The sequence below is a fragment of the Asparagus officinalis genome, chromosome 9 (assembly GCF_001876935.1).
Source record: "Asparagus officinalis chromosome 9, Aspof.V1, whole genome shotgun sequence".
NCBI classification, from domain to species: Eukaryota; Viridiplantae; Streptophyta; class Magnoliopsida; order Asparagales; family Asparagaceae; genus Asparagus; species Asparagus officinalis.
The window spans coordinates 28,327,587-28,343,453 of NC_033802.1; the positions used below are offsets into that span (position 1 = coordinate 28,327,587).

At 37.7% G+C, this 15,867-nt stretch overlaps 1 protein-coding gene across 1 annotated transcript in view; it reads left to right on the forward strand.

Annotated features, from left to right (window-relative positions):
• LOC109823330 (serine carboxypeptidase 1-like) overlaps positions 1-10,070 on the forward strand; it is a 30,275-nt gene extending 20,205 nt beyond the window's left edge. The window contains exons 4-15 of the mRNA XM_020389612.1: positions 6,640-6,762; positions 6,847-6,949; positions 7,046-7,060; positions 7,206-7,234; positions 7,351-7,452; positions 7,632-7,712; positions 7,791-7,934; positions 8,094-8,162; positions 8,312-8,433; positions 9,117-9,230; positions 9,348-9,393; positions 9,875-10,070. Coding sequence (XP_020245201.1) covers positions 6,640-6,762; positions 6,847-6,949; positions 7,046-7,060; positions 7,206-7,234; positions 7,351-7,452; positions 7,632-7,712; positions 7,791-7,934; positions 8,094-8,162; positions 8,312-8,433; positions 9,117-9,230; positions 9,348-9,393; positions 9,875-9,958 — 1,032 coding nt within the window. The 3' untranslated portion in view covers positions 9,959-10,070. The remainder of the gene's footprint in view (positions 1-6,639; positions 6,763-6,846; positions 6,950-7,045; positions 7,061-7,205; positions 7,235-7,350; positions 7,453-7,631; positions 7,713-7,790; positions 7,935-8,093; positions 8,163-8,311; positions 8,434-9,116; positions 9,231-9,347; positions 9,394-9,874) is intronic.

Genomic DNA, 15,867 nt, shown 5'->3' on the forward strand with positions numbered 1-15,867 from the left:
CTGAATTTTTGTTTGATGCTCTAACCCTTCGCCACTCTCCTCTATTTATAGCATTCAAAAGGGTTGGTGGAATAGTGTTTTGGGTTGTGGAATAGTATTTTTGGGTTAGTGTCACAGTGAAGTTTGGTGGGTGTTGAATTCAAAGTCAAAATAACAATGTAGATTGTTATATTTAATTTATGAGACGCGTCCAATTTCTATCAACTAAACTGATTCCTATTACAACTGAAGACACCTAAATTGAGAATACCTTGTTTGTATTAACAACTACAATAGTCACATGCATATTATCTTCCAGAACCATTATGACCTTATAGAATATATACTACCACTTACCCACATTCGCGTACAAAGTGAAGAAACTATTTTCTATTATTTACAAAATGATCGAAGCATAAATAAAAATATTTGTTCTTTCGCTCAAGAAATTGATGTCAAAGAAGAGAGTTCAATTATGTCCTAGAATCTTTTACTTTAGATATGAATGTTAAAGAAATCTTTTTACCACTCTTGGTGGATGGACTTAGAACATCATGGTGTACTCTGATGTTGAACTTTCTCCTTCTCTTTGTATAACATAGTCTTATTGCACATGCATGCAGAAGAGCAAATTTTGTTGAGATTAGGTGAAGACCAAACCTGCAGGTGAGGCGAGCTCGAAGTCGCGGCGGCTTCAGGCGAAGTCAAAGACGATGCAGGCGAAGCTCGAGATCCAGGCGAGTTTGAGGCTGGCGACTTCTTCCGCAAGTGAGGAGTTCTGTCAGGCGGATCTTGAGCAGGCGATTTCGTGCGCTGCAGACGAGCTGGCGAACTTGTGGTCAAACCGCTGCAGGAGAGATCGATATCCAGGCTGTCGACAGCCTGTCGACAGCCCATCTAGGGTTTCCTATAAAAGGGAAACCCTAGGGCTCGAGCGGTTAAGCCTTTTTCCTTTCTCTCTCTTCGATTCCAGGCGGCGGCTCCCTCTCCCCCTTCTCCAGCGATCTTTGCTCTCTCTCTCTCTGTCTTTCTCCATCTCTCAACTCTCAACAGTGATTTGAAGGGGATTTTAAGAAAGAAGTTAAGAGGGGTATTTAAAGAAGTGAAGGAATTAAAGAAGGGTATTTAAGGAGAGGGGTACTGTAGCTACAGTATTAGCCTTGGTATTTATTGAGGAATCTCAGTTTGATTAAGGAGAGGGGTACTGTAGCTACAGTATTAGCCTTGGTATTTATTGAGGAATCTCAGTTTGAGATTCACTCTGAATTGTAATTTCTTGTTAGATTAATAAGAAATTGATTGTGTGGCTCCCGAGGACGTAGGCAGTTGCCGAACCTCGTTAAAATTTAGTGTATTTTTTTCTATTTTGTGTTTCTGTTGCATTAGGGATTTCGGTATTAAATTCCCAACAAATGGTATCAGAGCGTGAAACGATCTAGAGGAAGTCAGATTCAAGTTGAAGCCATGGTTGCAGATGAAGGAAAAATAAGACTTGAGAAGTTTAATGGAACAGATTTCAGATTCTGGAAAATACAGATAGAGGATTATCTGTATCAAAAAAATCTGTATCAACCACTATCGGGAAAGAAGCCAGATTCTATGAAGGCAGATGAGAGGAACCTTCTAGATAAACAAGCCCTCGGAGTTATCAGATTGACATTGACTCGCAATATTGCGTTCAACATAGCGAAAGAGAAGACCACTGCGGGTCTTATGGCAGCTCTCTCAAATATATATGAGAAGCCATCAGCCGCGAACAAAGTTCATTTAATGCGGTAGTTATTCAATCTGAGAATGGTGGAAGGCGCGTCAGTAGCACAACACCTCAATGAACTCAACACGGTCACAACCTAATTGAGTTCAGTTGAAATTGAGTTTGATGAGGAAGTTCGGGCGTTGATACTTTTATCTTCCCTACCAGAGAGTTGGAACGCTACAGTCACAGCTAAGAGTAGCTCGTCGGGAAGCACCAAGTTTAAGTTCGACGACGTTCGTGATCTGGTTCTCAATGAGAAGATCCGACGGAGAGAGTCGGGTGAAGCTACAACCTCTTCAGTATTGCATACAGAGTCAAGAGGTAGAAATTCAACCAGGAACGGACGAGGCTGATCAAACTACAGAGGTAGATCAAAGGACATGAGGTCCAAATCAAGGAATCCAAGCAACAGCTCGAAGGCTATCGAGTGTTGGAATTGTGAAAAGACCAGACATTACAAGAATCAGTGCAAGAGTGCACAAAAGGAGAATGAGGCGAAGGCAAAGGTGAATGTCACTTCCACCTCAGGAGGAGACGACGCATTGATATGCTCTTTGGAGAGCAAAGAGGAATCTTGGGTGTTAGATTCAGGAGCGTCGTTCCATACTACTTCTCAGAAAGAATTCTTCGAGAAGTATACTCCCAAAAATCTTGGATACGTATATCTTGGTGATGATCAACCGTGTGCTATTGTAGGCAAAGGTGTGATGAAAATTATGTTGAACGGGTCAGTATGGGAGCTAAAGGATGTCAGGTATATTCCTGACCTGAGAAAGAAATTAATATCCGTAGGCCAGTTGGCTGGCAAATGATACACTATGACATTTAATGGAGATGATTGGAAGATCTCAAAGGGATCAATGACGATTGCCCGAGGCAAGAAGACCGGTACCCTGTATATGACAACAGGTGCACGTTGTTTGATCTCAGTTATAGCAGGTAATGAGACTTCAAAGCTGTGGCACCAGAGACTCGGTCATATGAGTGATAAGGGGATGAAAATCATGCACACAAAGGGAAAACTCCCAGGACTGCAGTCAGTGGAGATGGATATGTGTGAAGAATGCATACTTGGAAAGCAGAAGAGAGTCAGCTTTCAGACAAGTGGCAGAACCCCCAAAAAAAAGAAGCTAGAGCTTGTTCACTCAGATGTGTGGGGACCAACAACCACCGCGTCTATTGGTGAAAAACACTACTTTGTGACTTTTATCGATGATCACTCTCGGAAAGTGTGGGTCTACTTTCTGAAGCATAAGTCAGAAGTATTTGAAGCTTTCAGGAGATGGAAATCTATGGTCGAGAATGAGACCGGTCTGAGAATAAAGAAGCTCAGGACCGACAATGGCGGTGAGTATGAAGACACCAGATTCAAGAAGTTCTGCTATGAGCACAGGATCAGAATGGAGAGAATCGTGCCCGGCACGCCTCAGCAAAATGGTGTAGCTGAGTGGATAAACCGAACGTTAACAGAGAGAACCAGAAGCATTCGGGTGCAGCAGGCCTACCGAAGCAGTTCTGGGCAGAAGCGGTCAATACAGCAGCTTACTTGATCAACCAAGATCCATCGGTTCCATTGGAGCACAGAATACCAAAGGAGGTATGGTGCGGAAAGGAGGTAAAACTCTCACATCTCAAAGTTTTCGGTTGTGTAGCTTACGTGCATATTAGTGATCAAGGCAGGAATAAGCTTGATCCCAAGTCAAAGAAATGCACTTTCATCGGCTATGGTGAAGATGAGTTCGGCTACCGCATTTGGGACAACGAAAACAAGAAAGTGATCAGGAGCAGAGATGTGATATTCAACAAGAAGGTGATGTACAAAGACATGCACAAGATAGATGACTCAGAGAGCGAGTCAATATTTGTAGATGCAGATGATGTCCCGAGTAACCTCTCGGAAGAACCCAATGCAGAAGGTCCTCAGCCAGAAGAACCTGTTGGACAAGATGGTGTGCAGGAGCCTGATGCACCAGCTCCGATATTAAGAAGATCTTATCGTCCTCCTGTACCCAACAGGAGATATATGAACTATCTGTTGCTGACAGACGGTGGGAAGCCTGAAAGCTATGATGAAGCTTATCAGGGAGGAGATGCGAGCAAGTGGGAGCTTTCTATGAAAGATGAGATGAAGTCTCTCATCTCAAACCAGACGTGGGAACTAGCTGAGTTACCTACGGGTAAGAAGGCACTCCACAACAAATGGGTGTACCGGGTCAAAGAGGAGCAGGACGGCTCCAGAAGATATAAAGCTCGGCTGGTTGTCAAAGGATTCCAGCAAAAGGAAGGAATTGACTACACCGATAGTTTTTGCTCCCGTAGTGAAGCTAAATACTATCAGGACAGTGATGAGTATTGTAGCAATTGAAGATCTTCATCTCGAGCAGTTAGACGTAAAGACGACGTTTCTTCACGGAGATCTAGAAGAGGAGATATACATGCACCAGCCAGAAGGTTTCTCAGAAAAAAAAGAAGGACCTGATGTGCACACTCAAGAAGAGCTTGTATGGCCTGAAAAAAGCCCCAAGGCAGTGGTATAAAAAGTTTGACGGCTTCATGCACAAGGAAGGTTTTCAGAAGTGCAACGCCGACCACTGTTGCTACTTCAAAAGATATCAGTTCAGTTATATCATCCTACTGCTGTATATTGATGATATGTTGGTTGTAGGTGCAGATATGGAGGATATCAGGAGTTTGAATCAGCAGTTGTCAAAGGAGTTTGACATAAAGGACTTGATTCCAGCGAAGAAGATCCTTGGAATGCAAATCACGAGAGATAAGAAGAGAGGTTTCTTGCAGTTATCTCAGGCGGAGTACATCAATCGTATTTTGCAGAGATTCAACATGGGCGACGCCAAGCCAGTGAGCACACCCTTGGCCAGCTATTTTCGCCTATCAAAGGATCAGTCTCCTCAGTCAGAAGAAGTGAAAGAGAGTATGGCTCAGGTCCCTTATGCCTCAGCTATCGGAAGTCTGATGTACGTAATGGTTTGTACGAGACCAGACATTGGCCATACAGTGGGAGTGGTCAGCCGGTTTATGTCGAATCCAGGAAAAGCTCATTGGGAAGCGGTCAAGTGAATTCTGAGATATCTACGAGGTACCACACAGAAGTGTTTGCATTTTGGTAAGGGAGAAGTGGAAGTGCAAGGGTACGTAGATGCAGACTTCGACGGTGAAGTCGATCACCGAAGAAGCACCATCGACTATGTATTCACTGTTGGAACTACAGCTGTTAGTTGGATGTCACAGATACAAAAGATTGTCACTCTGTCCACTACAGAAACTGAGTATGTTACAGTGACTGAAGCCAGTAAAGAGATGATATGGCTTCAGGGGTTGTTAACAGAGCTGGGATTCAATCAGGAGAAGAATGTTCTGCACAGCGATAGTCAGAGTGCGATACACTTGGCGAAGAATTCCGCATTTCATTCTAGAACGAAGCATATTAGGCTTCGGTACCACTTAATCAGATCCCTGTTGGAAGATGATGTGTTAAGACTGAAAAAGATTCCAGGTAGCAAGAATCCAGCAGATATGTTAACAAAGATAATGACCGTTCAAAAACTAGAGTTGTGCGAGACTTCAATTGGCCTTCATGCATAGATGATGAGGGCGAAGCCACACAGGAGGAGGAGCTTGATGAGATAGCCTACTGACGGCGGTTTGATCTCCAAGTGTGAGATTGTTGAGATTAGGTGAAGACCAAACCTGCAGGCGAGGCGAGCTCGATGTCACGGCGGCTTCAGGCGAAGTCGAAGACAGCGGGTGAACGAGCTCAGATCCAGGCGAGTTCAAGGCTGCCGACCTTCTTCGCAGGCGAGTTCCTGTCAGGCGATCTGAGCTTTTCTTCGCTACAGGACCGAACTGTCGAACTTGTGTCGAACCGCTAGGGCATACGATATCCAGGCTGTCGAAGCCTATCGAACCAACCCAGCTAGTGTTTCCTATAAAAGGGAAACCCTAGGGCTCGAGCGGTTAAGCCTTTTTCCTTTCTCTCTCTTCGATTCCGGGCGGCGGCTCCCTCTCACTCTTCTCCAGCGATCTTTGCTCTCTCTCTCTGTCTTTCTCCATCTCTCAACTCTCAACAGTGATTTGAAGGGGATTTTAAGAAAAAAAGTTAAGAGGGGTATTTAAAGAAGTGAAGGAATTAAACAGGGGTATTTAAGGAGAGGGGTACTGTAGCTACAGTATTAGCCTTGGTATTTATTGAGGAATCTCAGTTTGAGATTTGCTCTAAATTGTAATTTCTTGTTAGATTAATAAGAAATTGATTGTGTGGCTCCCGAGGACGTAGGCAGTTGCCGAACCTCGTTAAAACTTGGTGTACTTTTTTCTATTCTGCGTTTCTGTTGCATTAGGGATTTCGGCGTTAAATTCCCAACAAATTTAGTATATATTTATTAACAAATTAGCTTTTTTTATCTCATAATGACTGTTATAATCTGTTGTTAAGTATATATAGTGCATTGTAAGTGAATTTTGCAAATGTGTTTTATTTGTCATTTGTATTTATTTATGTCTCAGAGTTGAATTTAACAAATACGTCAGCTTGCCTCTTCTTACAGTTTTTCAGCGGGGAATAATTTTGGCAGAATGCCCATTTGGTGCCATTATTTATGCCTCAGTTTCTAAACTGTAGTCAGTTTTGGGACACCATTCCATTCCTATAGTTTCTAATAAGTTCTAGATTTGAGTTTCATTAAATCTTACATGCTAGTTCTTTTTGGGTTCTAATTGATTTTCCAAAGGGTTTTGTTACCTAATCCAACTGTTCAGTAATGGCTTAAACATAGAACCAATTTTTCTAATGTAACTCCTAATTTCACTACTGGAATTGCTTAATTGACTTTTAGCTTGATGGTTTTCTATTGGAGATGTACATCACCACCATTTGAACTTTGTAGGTGTCCAATCTTCTCTTTGTGGATTATCCAGCAGGGACTGGGTACTCCTATGCTGACATACCAGAGGACTATATTACAAATGATGCAAAATCAGTTTCTGATTTGTATGAATTTATTTCCAAGGTCAGCAAAAACTTTTCAGTTTTCATTTCATGAGTTCAGGTAATTAACTTTGTGTAATTGTAACTATTATCTTATGTTCTTCAGTGGTTTAGAGAGTACCCTGAATTCCTTCCAAATCCATTATATTTGGCTGGATGCTCTTATAGTGGTGTGGTGGTTCCTGTTTTAGCACAAGATATAGCCAACGGTAAAGACAATTCCTCACTTCTTTACAGATTACAAACTATTTTGACATGTACCTTCGTTATTTAGTAACATGCTTTTAATTAATTTAATTATGCAGGAATTGAAGCTGGGGGTGAGCCGACTTTAAATTTCAAGGTGTATCTGCTCACGATTTTTTGTAGGATATAAGCTCCTTCATGTCCATAAACTCACATTATCATCAGTCACCAACATTTATCTTTATTTTAACATGAAAATGTAGTATATAAATTTGACAGTTTTGTTGTACTTGAAGCGCAACTCTTATGTAAGCAAACCTTTTTCAGTATCGTACTTGAAGCATCTACTTTTTGAGATCTAATCCTCTCCCTTTAATATCCCCATAAATTTCTCATGCATTTTATCTGTCTTATTGCTTATCAGGGTTATTCATTGGGTAATGCAGCAATTGATATAGATATTCAAAGCAATGCCCAGGTTCCTTATGCGCATAGGATGGGTCTCATCTCAAATGAACTATACGAGGTCAACTTTACTTTACCATATTTTTTTCTCAAATATGCTAAATTTATAACTACTGTCAGATACAATGTATTAACTAAGTTTAGCTATCTGTTAGTGTTCCTTCCTATCCGTGTTATCATGCCAAAATTTTAACTAATGTCAATTACTTTATTCAAACTACTAACTTTTAGCATCAACAGGATTTATCTAGATCCTGCAGTGGGAAATACTGGAATAACAGCCACCCTGATTGCTTAAGAAACTTGGAAATTTTTGAGATGGTAAGCTAACGATTTTGATTATAAGACATCTACTTATGGGCTATTTTACTTCTGATGCATCCATTTTCTTGAGCGCAGCAAACTACAGGTATTAATAAAGAACATATTCTTTGTCTACCTTGCCATCATGAGATGGGAGTTAGCATGAACATCGAGGAATATGAATCTATCAGGATGCACCAAAGCCTCCATGGAGACAATGAATATAGTATCTACTGTCATGTAAGTAATTCCTGCATGATCAAAAATATTTAATTGTTCTTGTTGATCTTACCAACATTTATCGTCCTGATGTATTTCATCCAAGAAAAAATTAGATGTTTTCAACAGTTTATACTGGTTGTTTCCGATGATATTCTTTTGACAGACACTCTTTGACAGAATTATGAAAAATACCCTCAAACTCTGTTTGATTTGGAGTCCACAAGAGAATGTCTTCATGCAATGCCGGTATGATTAGTGGTGTGTTGCAATAGAAAGCTAGAATTTATTTTTTGTGCCAAACATGGTTCTCTATAGATAAGTTCCATGTATAAGTTTATTTCTGTAGCCAAATAGCATGGTTGATAAGGTGGTAAGAAACTATTTGAACGATGCAGGCAGAAGTAACTGGAAAATGGAAACGATGCTCAGTTCAGGTTCAATACGAAAGGAACATCTGGGATTTGACATCATACCATTTGAATCTCACTATGAAAGGTTATAGAGCCTTCTTCTATAGGTATTTCCATAACAAATAGTTTTTTTAATAATTAAGTTACTGATGCCATCTTGTATTTAAAAATTCCATATGTTTCTCCGGGGGGGGCATGTTAGAATTAATATAAAACTATAATCATTGATCCTCACCATAACTTCGGAGTTTTGGTATAATGGTTAGAGGAACTAAATTTAAGAAAAGTAAAATCTCTAATACCATTGTCTGTTGCCATATCAAAGCAAAATTAATATTATTGTTGTCCTGGTTCTAAGAAAATATCAAAGTAACCCCTACTAGAGACCCTTTCTAGTTAAATTTTAGAAAATTACAAAATGTTATGAGTCACCTTCATGGCTAAAAGAAACCTGAGGGGCATAACATTAATATATGACTCAATTTCTAGACAAGGTTTAACGATACTTGGATAGAGGTAGATGCTATTTTCTAGACAAGGTTTAACGATACTTGGATAGAGGTAGATGCTAGTTACTCAGAAGTATGATACTATGTGTAGCGTTGATATGATTGTCAAGAATTGAGCACATGGAATACTCTTTCACAATTTCTGTTAAAGCCATGCATAACTGAGAACCTCCCTTGATATAGTTGCTTTTTTATTTCCTTTATATGTTTAATTCCTGCTTCACTGTCTGCATTTAACTACCCAAACTTTTCATAATTTTCCTTTTATTTCCTTGGAACAGCGGAGATCATGACATGGTTCTTCCATACACAGCAACCCTTAAATGGATAAGAAGGTTTAACTATTCTGAGATTGAGAAATGGCGTCCGTGGTTCGTTGATGAACATATAGCAGGGTAACTTTACCTTCTCCCTTATTATATAATGATGTGTATATACATACTCAAGTATGTCTTTTTAATGAGACTATGAAAACCTGTTGTTAAATATTGAGTGTTTCATTTGTCAATCAGGTACACAGTACGGTTCGACCACAACATAGTATTTGCTACACTCAAGGTAAGAATATAGACAGATCTACCCGCAAGCGTAACTTCCCAGCTTTGAATTTTGAATTTGTGGATCGCACAACTATAAAATTTTGGATAAATTTTACAAAGACCCTCTTAGCTTTTGGGTCACTTCGATCTATCAAACCCTCCCCCAACCCCCCCTACACTTAACTTCTAATGTTGCCGCTTAATTAACCACCATACATTGAGCTTTCGTCAACATACCCCACCAATGAAAAAATTCCTGGTACACCTTTTTCGGGTTGTATTTTTTTTGAATTTTACCCTAATTTTTAAAAATAATTCATGCAAATAAATTATAATTTTCATAGGGCTCACAAAATAAAAATCTGGTTATTAGTGCCCGTATTAATTTTCTGGGATTTCTATCAAACAAGGATTTATAGCATTCCTATATATCCGAACTTTCCACGCTAGTAATTAGAAAATTATACCATGCTTGATAGTTGTATGTTTCTGGTGCACAGGGAGCTGGCCATACAGTATGGGAGTACTTGCCTCGTGAAGCATTGATTTGTTATCAGAGGTGGATTGATGCTGATTCTCTCTGATACCTTGTTGAGCGATGCTCTAATAGACTAATAATTCTAGCCAACAAGCTCAAAGCTGCAGTAATATTCAGTAATTGGTTCTTGCGGTAAATATACAATGTTGCAGCCCATGAGTTCCTGTTTTAATTTGTTGTTTTAATGGGAATTTGAGGTAAAAAAGAAAAAAGTACGCCTTTCAGTTCGAGTCAATGATTCCTCCGTGGAGAGCTGGTTCTTGTGCGGCGAAAGATATTTGTCCTGTTTTCTGTTTATTACAAAACATCCGAAGACGTGGAGAAAAATTACATATAGGGGCCGTTTGGTTGGTTTCCTAAAAACCAAGAAAAAGAAATCGGTACAAGGAAACCAATAAAATAATATTTTTATCCATTTTCATCCCTAAAACTCACCCACACCATCCAATAAAATAATATTTTTATCCTCCAACTCATCTCATTTCTTACCTTTAAAAATAAATCAAACACAAGAAATGTGTCACATCATCTAACTCATCACATCTCATCTTATCTCATTTTTAAAAATCACACACATCATCTAATAATATTGTGACAACTTATCTCATCTCATTAAACCTTCATTTCCATTCATTTCCTCAAAAAAAAGAAAAAAAAACAAGAAATTGATTTCCTTAAGTATGTCTCACATCATCCAATAATATACCTCCAACTCATCTCATCTCATCTATTTTCTTATTTTTAAAAATGAACCAAACACAAACAACCTCAAAACATCATCCAATAATATACCTCCAATTCATTTCCTTATTTTTTTTAACCAACCAAACAACCTCAAAACAAGTTTTTTTTTTTAAAATCACTCACATCATCAAATAATAAGGTGACAACTCATCTCATCTCATCGTGACAACTCATCTCATCTCATCTCCTATTCTATAGTTTTCTTCCTTTTTAAGCCAACCAAACAACCTCAAAACAATTATTATAGGAAATAGGTTTCCTATTTTTTGATTTCCCAATTTCTTTTGCGAAACGAACAGCCCCAGGAAACTCTATAAAGATATAGGAGGCAGGAGCCTACACGTCTTACTGTAATAATAAAAAACAGAAATAAGCCTGAAGTCGCTACCTTGTTAGGAAAAAGTTTATGGAAAGTTTGCTCAGGAAAGTAAAATTTTACAGTATTGTCCATGTATACACTAATTATATCCAAGGATAAGTATCAAAGGATTTGGATTCTCTCCAAACATTCTCAAAAATTAGTGGACAGACTATCATTTTAATTTAACTTATCAATTGTTTAACGAACATTTGAGAATAATTGTAATTCATTCTAAATATAATATTTACCATATTCCTCATGAATTGCACAAATTTCTATTTTATAATCAATAAAACAAGGAATGACTTAAGGACAGGGGACAGGTGAGGTGTCCCCTCCCTATTACATAATGAGTTGGCCATGCCAACTCATTATACAATAGGGAGTGAACACCTTACCCGTCCCCTCTCTTGGTCTCATATTTTGGGTGCCCGTAGCAGCACTCATAAGACAAATCACAATTGTATACTAAATAATTAATGGTTTGAAGTAGAAGTTCTCCATCAAGCAAATGTAACTAATGTTTTTCCATTGAGCAAATGTAACATAATAAAAAAGTACATGGTTGTAAAAAGGATTTTCTTTAGATATTAGTCCTTTTAAATTATAAGTAATTTGATATTAGCCCCTTAAATATTCATATTGTGTATCGACTCCTCAAATAGCTTTGTAACGTTGGTATGAGCCCTATGGTTAGGTTCATATTTTGACATTAGCTTATCAAATAGCCATGATGTGTTGATATGAGCCCCTCATATTAACACATGATAGCAACTTTAGGGGCTCAGTTTAAAATATGGAGACTTAAGGGGCTAACATCAAATTACCTTGAATGTAAGGCGCTAACATCTAAAAATCCCTTATAAAAAAAGTTTTTTTTTGTAGGAATATAAAAATAAAAGTTGTACTTCATGTTTATTGATAACAGCAAATATATTTTGCCTCTGGTTTCCCCTTTTAAGCACTGGTTGTGGTGCTCTCTCTTGGAACCAGAGAAACAGCTAGTGGTGATCTTTTCTATAATAATAAAATTAGAAATATATTTGTTTATCCTCTGCAAACTATCACGCTCGTTGGTTAAAGTAAATTTTAGGCGTTGTTTGGATGTCTCGTGAAAATATGGGTATTTATGATGTCCTATGGAAAGTGATCAGTCTCCTCATTATTTTTCATTTGAGATTTTACGTTGTTTGGTTAGAAATCTTTGTGGATCGTAAAATGTTAATACCACATTATTTGGATGCTTGATGTAAACTTCAAAAGTGATTTATTTGGTCTCCATTCAAAATATTTATCTTAACATGGATAAGATTACCTCCATAAACACATAGAACTCAAACTCCTCATTAGGGTGATAATAGTTATGTGAGATAATATGCACATAATGGTGCATTTTAGACATAGTTAAACAAACTATTATATCCAATTTATCTCATTAAACAAAGTTTTATGCCAAATTTTAGAGAGATTAACCAAAATTAAAGACTTTTTACATATGTACCCCTCAAATTTCCCATATTTGTATCTATAATTACTACGCCCGACACCATGCGTCTAACGTTTGTTTGTATGCTAAAGGTGTTTTTGTCTATGCATGGACAAAAGTATGTCTGAGATCACCATTGAGTAAACATACACGACTGGAGGAGAGAGTGGCTGTGGTTCCCTCTTTTATTTCTTTCTTATAGCAAAGATGTGATTCACAACTTGAACCAAGGTGAGGATATACTTGTCTTTTACTTAGTCAAATATCGTAGGTTATAAACTCCCAAAAAAGAAGCTAGATTACGCTATCTTTTGGTGGCTTAAAAGCCTAAATAAGCTACTTATCAAATATCTTTAAGTGCCTTACAAACTACTTTGACCAATTGCCAAACATGTTAGTTCAGCAACGTGATAAACACTGAGGCACACTTTAACCAAAATTAATTCGAGTTATAAAGTCATAAGTTGTACTTTTCTAAAAGGGTTTTCCTAGAAAACACTTTTAAAATAAGGTTATTCTATGAAAACCATCTAAAATGGTCAATTTATACAAAAACCTCTTTTAAAGGATTTTTTATTGCAAGCAAACACCTAGACCTACTTTGTAGTTAAGTTTTTCTGTAATTGATATTATCTAATCTCAATTAAGTGAGTCCAGGTGGTTGATTGCCAAAAAAATCATTTAAAGGTGATTTATGTATAAATTGACAATCAAAGTTGGTTTTTATAGAATCATCCTATTTTAAAAGTAGTTTTCAAGAACCCTTCCAAAACGTGTAATTTAGGCCTGGTCGGCTCGTGGGCCTATAATTTCGAAAATCTCTTTGGCTGCGTTTGGGAACTTGGATTTGGCCCCTGGATTTCAAATCCAGGGTATTTGAAATCCAAATCTCTAGTTTGAACTTTCAATTGGGCTGAGATTTCAAATCAAATTATTTGAGAGAGGAGAAATTGAAAGCCTAAATATAGATATTTCAAATCTCACCCTACCCCTTGGTATTTACCAAATCCCGATCTCATTTCTCAGTCCCCCCCCAAATCCCGACTCTTAAGTCTCCCTTAGCGCGAAACTTCCTTCTCTCCCTGTAAAACCCTAAAAATTTTGAAAATATTATTATAAATAATAATAAATGAGTTTTATTATGATTGGTGATTATTTTGGGATGAATGGATCAGATTGGAATCGATTTGAGATCGATTCGCAGTTTCAGCCTCGGTATCGCGAGTCTACTGAAAACTGATACTATTTTATTTTTAGAAATTTTTCTATTGATCAGATGGGCACGAGATTTATGCCATTGATCTTAGAATGTCAATAACGTGTTGTGGGTAAAGTTTCATTGAGTTCTGACGACGGAGACTGAAATACTATTTTGAGACAGTATCGCGTCTACTGTCATCCATTGCATTTGTATTTTTTATAATTTTTATATTGATCATATGGATATGAGGTTTACACCATTGATCTTAGAATGACGAGACGGTGCTATGGGTAAATTTTCATTGCTTTCTGAAAACAAAGTCTGAAATCATATTTTTAAATAATATAAAATAATATATATTATTTTATTTCTCACCAACCCCTCTCATCTACCCCTGCCTAACGTTCACTTACCACCAACTTTTTTATTATTTTTATTATTATTAATTGGAAGTTATAAAGGGGGGGTTAGTGATCTCAGGAGCAAACAAACACAGTGAGAGAAGAGAGAGAAAGAGAAAGAGAGAGAGAAATAGAGGGAGAGAGAAAGAAAGAGAGAGAGAAATAGAGGGAGAGAGAAAGAAAGAGAGGATTTTGGCAATTCGAAAAGCAGGAACAGATAGGGATTCCAATTTCAGAGATCAATAAAGGCAAGTTCATCTCTTTCCAAACCCATCCCCAGTAAATTTTGATCTTGATGAATATACATGATATTGATGAATATACATGATATTGATAAAAATTGATGAATATACATGATATTGAAGAAAAGACTTGATATTGATGAAAATTGATGAATAGAATATAAGACCAAATTCCTAAAGACATGATATTACTAGCTAGAACTATACGTACATGTCTACCGTTGGAAACACTGTTACTATTTTATATGTATGAGACTATTCATACGTACGACACTATTCATAAATAAAGTTACTATTCATATGTACGGAACTATTCATAAAGACCGTACTGTTCAAACGTACAACACTATTCATGGGTACTATTCATACATACTATGGTACTATTCATAAATACCGTACTGTTCATACGTACGGCACTATTCATAAGTACTATTACTATTCATGCATACTGAGGGGGTACTATTCATACGTACTGTTATTGTTCATACATACGATACTATTCATAAGTACTGACACTATTCATACGTATGGGTACTATTTATACACACTATTACTATTCATGCATATGGTACTATTCATATGTACTGTTACTATTCATGAGTACGGATACTAGTCGTAAAGTACTGTTTCTATTAGTAAGTACTGCTACTATTCACAATTTGTTAATACAGCAGATAGTTGGGGTTGATAATCCTGATCATTTACTGGACAGTTTGGCCTAGTTTTATTTTCTGGAGTTTGTTTGCGCCGTTTGTGACGCGATCGCGGAGTTTGAGCCGCTTGATGTTATACTTACAGTCATGAATATGACGAAATACGCATTTGAGTATCCCACGGGAATTATGACGAATTGAGATCTATTTACATGTGAGTTAGTTCACCGCACTATGATGCGATGATACATATTTGTCGATCCGCACGGTGATGCGATGATACCTATTTGTCGATCCGCACTATAATGCGATGATACACTATGATGCGATGATACATATTTGTCGATCCGCACTATGATGCGATGATACATATTTGTCGATCCGCACTATGATGCGATGATACATATTTGTCGATCCGCACTATGATGCGATGATACCTATTTGTCGATCCGCGCGATGATGCGATGAGTTGGAAGAAGTTTAGAATGATAATATTATAAACTATTTACTTGAGTATTTGGCGGATGCCAAAAGTGTTTCTACTCATTGTTGATATACTTTGCTATACGAGTACACGAGATACATATGTTGATGTCTATTATGATGCTTTACTTTCCAGTTATATTTTGATTGCTTAGTTCAGGGTTAATATTTAGTTATTTACTACCTGAGACATACGGTATATACATGAGGGTTTCCTTGTTTGGATTATTTCGCTCGACGTACTACGTCTCGAGTTGTAAGTTTCTAAATATTAATTCCATTAGATACAGAAAAAATGATCTAGGTAGACTATGCTTAATAGATAGAGCCTCCACTTCATCATCTAGCAGCCCTTCCCCTGGGGACGGATGGAGGTGAACTTGC